The sequence below is a fragment of the Alosa alosa genome, chromosome 16 (genome assembly GCF_017589495.1).
Source record: "Alosa alosa isolate M-15738 ecotype Scorff River chromosome 16, AALO_Geno_1.1, whole genome shotgun sequence".
NCBI lineage: Eukaryota > Metazoa > Chordata > Actinopteri > Clupeiformes > Clupeidae > Alosa > Alosa alosa.
The window spans coordinates 7,915,872-7,920,871 of record NC_063204.1 but is presented as its reverse complement, the minus strand read 5'-3'; the positions used below and the strand labels follow the sequence as shown (position 1 = coordinate 7,920,871).

Below are 5,000 nucleotides of genomic sequence, written 5' to 3'. Positions count from 1 at the left end.
TGTCATGGCTGTGAGAAGGAAGACTCATGACACACCCCTCTAGTGTTTCCTGCAACACTTTTTGCAGGCCGCATAAGCAATACACATTTATTAGCATACTAACCGGTACGTTGTCAAAAATAAATAAATAAATGATAATTTCATAGTTCTCGTAGCTTTCATTGTAGACTATGTGTGCAACTTTACCAAACAGCAGCATAGAGGTAAACCCCTCTCCTGGCCCCGCTCTCTTTCTCTCTCTCTCTCGCTCTCTCTCACGCTCAATGGACACGTGTCCCTCGGCATGCACATTTAATCCAAATAAACCTCTGTCACAATCATGAAATCAAGGACGCATAGAAGAAGACTAGCTAAATTACTATTAAATCCGGTTAGCATCATTAGTATTCTGCAGACATTTGTTTAAAACTATTTCATTCAAGTTGACTGATCATCTCAATACCAGTGTTTTCCAAAACTCAAAAGGGCCTGTCCCAAGAAAAAAAGTATTACCTTGAAACTTAAACACACATGGGGAAACTGAACAGTCCAACCAGTAGACTATATGATAAGCTAGCAAACTATGCTACTTTGCTTACAATATTTTCAGGCTTCAACCAGACAGCTTAATTAAAGAGGTAGAGTTGTAAAAGAAATAGTAGGCAATAATCTGCATAAAGTGTGCGGTCATGAATATCAGGAATTCAGTATTTTCTCTTTATATCAATATAGAATATAATACAGATATGCAATAATATATTCTTATCCTCTTATCCCCCCCCCCCCCTGCAAAAAGAAGAGGTATGTATCGAACCGTGGATCAAAAATTGTGTATCGTTACAGCACTACTGAGCATGAGAATGTTAATAAATATGAGGGTGCACAGCACTGCACAGCAAACCTGCTGCTGTAAAACATTTTCACATGCTGGCAAGTAACATATGCCCTAACACAGCCCTAACACACCTTGTGCAGCCCGTTTTAACCCTATCCTATGATTTAAAACATAATCTCTCTTTTTTTTTCCTTCACCATATTTCTCTCTCTCTCTCTGCATACGCTATCATAACACACCGCACGCTTTGCGCACACAAACACAAACACAAAAACCTCAATTAGTGTGCAGTCGCTATTTGCTTTCTGTGTAAAACCCCTTTGGATATCAATGTGACATTTACCAAAGCACTCCTACACTTATTCACTTCCCTCATTGTAACACCAGTATGAATGAGCATGGCGGTAAGTGTGTGTGTGTGTGTGTGTGTGTGTGTGTGTGTGTGTGTGTGTGTGTGTGTGTGTATACGTCCCTGTCCTTCAAACAGAGACTCAGTGTATGTGTGAAATAGTGGCCTTGGGAATGCTCATTACTTGCATGTCCATGTGTCAAGTGTGTGTACCCTGTGAAAGGTCTTTCTCAGGTAGTCATTGTAACAGGCTAATTAGCGTTAGTGAGTGTGTGTGTGTGTGTGTGTGTGTGTGTGTGTGTGTGTGTGCGTTAGCACATGTGGTCACTGATGAGCGGCTGGGGCTAGAATGCTCAGGGAACAGGTAAGGTCACTCTGTACACAAAGCATAGCAAGGCAAGAGCATGAAATTCTGATTGCCATTACTTCAATCAAAGCCTTAATGTGCCCACACACACACGCACAAGCACACACACACACACACACACTACCATGGACATACAAAGACACATATACACATGAGCACATACACGTGCATGTAGAGAGAGAGGGAGAGATGGAAAGAGAGAGGGAGGGAGAGATAGTGAGAGGGAGATAGAGAGAGAGAGAGAAAGATGGAGTGGGAGATAAAGTGATGGAGAGAGAGAAATAGATAGAGAGAGGAATAGAGTGTGAGAGAGAGGGAGGGAGAAAGAGAGAGATAATGAGAGGGAGAGATAGAGAGAGAAAGACAGAGAGAGGGAGATGAAGAGATGGAGAGAGAGGGATATAGAGAGGGAGAGAGAGATATAGAAAGATAGAGGGAGATAGAGAGAGGGTAAGAGGGAGATAATATATTTATATATATATATATATAGAGAGAGAGAGAGAGAGAGAAAGAGAGATGGATGTGGGGAGAAAAGGATAGTGAGAGAGGGGGGAGAAAAGGATAGTGAGAGAAGGATGGGAGGAGAGGGAAAGGGGATATGGAGAGAGAGAGAGAGAGAGAGAGAGAGAGAGAGAGAGAGAGAGAAAAAGGATATGGAAAAGGATGGGGAAAGAGAGGGAGAGGGGGATATGGAGAAAGATGGAGAGAGCGAGGGGGATATGGTGAGAGAGGGAGGTATGGTGAGGTGAGGTGAGGTGTGGTGTGGTGAGGTGTGGTGTGGTGTGGTGTGGGGTAATTACCCGTGTGGCGAGTGGCAAATTGGCACACCGCTCCATCAGGGCATTGAGCTGCAGCACCCAATGCCAATCTGTCTCCTCTCCACTGCTCTAGCAATATCCATCACACACACTCACACACACACACACACACACAAGCACGCACACACACAAGCACACGCACACAAGCATACACACACACACACACACACACACACACGCGCGCACACACACGCGCACACACACACAAGCACGCACGCACATGCACACACACACACACACTCACATGCACACAAGCACCCACACACACACATGCACACAAACAAGACTGAGCCTCAAATCTCCAAATTCAGATTTCTTTCTGCAATTTTGGCTGACCAGAGAGTCAGTTGCACAATCTCTCATTTTCCCAGAGGAAGAGGCTCTTTCCAGCACCCCCGCTTGCTCACCATCTCCCTCCTATCCTCCCCATTCCCCTCCCTCCCTCTCCTTTCCTCTCCATTCCCTCCCTCCCTCCCTCCCTCCCTCTCCTTTCCTCTCCATTCCCCTCCCTCCCTCTCTCCCTCTCCTTTCCTCCCATTCCCCTCCCTCCCTCTCTCCCTCTCCTTTCCTCCCATTCCCTCCCTCTCTCCCTCTCCTTTCCTCTCCATTCCCCTCCCTCCCTCTCTCCTTTCCTCCATCTCTCCCTCCCTCTCCCTCTCCTTTCCTCTCCATTCCCTCCCTCCCTCTCTCCTCTCCTTTCCTCCCCATTCCCCTCCCTCCCTCTCTCCCTCTCCTTTCCTCTCCATTCCCCTCCCTCCCTCTCTCCTTTCCTCCATCTCTCCCTCCCTCCCTCTCTCCATCACGCTCTTAAGCACTGCACACGGTCTTTCTCTAACCGAGCAGATAGGTGTGTGTGGGTGTGTGCACTCCGTGGCCACAGGGCAGTTGTTGAAATCCAGGGCTGAGGGACACTTAATCCACACGCGTACTCATGCTTATTCACACACACACACACACTCTCTCTCTCACACACACACACACACACACACACACACACACACACACACACACACACACACACACACACAGAGTGAAAACAGGTGTGATTAGTGGACTTTTTTATTACCTCGCCGTTGAAAAGCAATCTCCCAAAAAGCAGCCTGGCCTCTTCCAATCCTCCCTCCAAATACACCGCCCCTGCAGGAGGAGAGAGAGAGAAAGAGAGAGAGAGCAATAGTGTGTGAGCGAGAGAGGGTGAGAGAGAGAGGAAGTGGGGGATAAGAGTGATATTTAAATAAAAATACATAGTTTAATCTCCGATCACACCCGTGTTTGGAGTTATCAGGGAAGACTTCAGAAGAGAAGAGGAAGAAAGAACACAAAGGGATTAGACTGGGACGTGTAGACTGGGACGTGTATACACACACACACACACACACACACACACACAGTTCAACAACAAACTGATAATTCAAGCTCTCAGGGCAAAACCACATATTTGTTCAGAACTGGCATGGTTTTCTTTCTGGTCTTAAATTTATACTACTTCCTCAAATCCCTGAACACACACCTAAGCACATCCACAAGTACAATGGAAATCATGCCTTTCAGCAGAGATAAAACACACACACACACACACACACACACAATACTTTCTCAATAATGTCTGCAGGGGCTGCAATCTACCCTCTCTGTTGAGGGAATGCAGCAATCCACTCTCTCTTCCTCCACCTCCTCGTGTTCTCTCTTTCTCTCTCTCTCTCTTCCATGAACACGCCGCGACAGCATCAACACACAAGCACAACCGCAGCCTAACAGTAAGTACTACACACAGGGCCGTCCAGTGCTACATACAGCTCTGTAAAAAAATGAAGAGACCACTGCACATTCTTCTGATGTCATCCTACGGTTGCTGAGTGACATTCAAAATGAAGAGACCACTGCAAATTTGAAAATGACCGTCGACTCATTTGAATGTCACTCAGCAACTGTAGGATGACATCAGAAAAATGTGCAGTGGTCTCTTCATTTTTTACAGAGCTGTAAGTAGCACATGCTACAAAAAAATAACCTGTGCTGTGGATGATTCATCACAGGAGACACCTTATTTAAAATCTTTAAAAATGTCGCCTACAGAAGAGGTGTTTGTAACTACATCCCGATGAGGTACAGAGGTGTTTGTAACTATCGGTAAATACCGATGAGGTACAGAGGTGTTTGTAACTACCGGTACATCCCGATGAGGTACAGAGGTGTTTGTAACTACCGGTACATACCGATGAGGTACAGTGGTGTTTGTAACTACATCCCGATGCGGTACAGAGGTGTTTGTAACTACATCCCGATGAGGTACAGAGCTGTTTGTAACTACATCCCGATGCTAGAGACTTTGTGGATTGTGCTACAAATGTATCAACTTCTGTAGCACCAGTGCTATGAGCAAGAAAAGTTAACATACAGCCCTGACACGAGGCAGATGAATAAATAAACTAGGGATGCACGATATATCGGCGGCCGATATATTATTAGCCGATAAGTGAAAAAATGAAAATATTATTATCGGTCCGATAACAGAATTCTGGCCGATAATTTGTCCGATATTTTTAAAGTCCTAATTTAGGCCCTACGTGAAGGTCCGTCTGGCTACACTGAGCTACTTGAGCTTGGTTGGCTATACTTTTTCCTTAATATAATGTCAGCGGTGTGAATGTA

At 45.5% G+C, this 5,000-nt stretch overlaps 1 protein-coding gene across 2 annotated transcripts in view; it reads right to left on the bottom strand.

Annotated features, from left to right (window-relative positions):
- The window catches only part of drosha (drosha ribonuclease III), a 221,208-nt gene that overhangs the window by 158,022 nt on the left and 58,186 nt on the right, over window positions 1–5,000 (bottom strand). For both annotated transcript variants that reach the window (XM_048266837.1, XM_048266838.1), the window contains exon 23: window positions 3,415–3,485. In XM_048266837.1, the coding sequence (XP_048122794.1) occupies window positions 3,415–3,485 (71 nt within the window). The remainder of the gene's footprint in view (window positions 1–3,414; window positions 3,486–5,000) is intronic.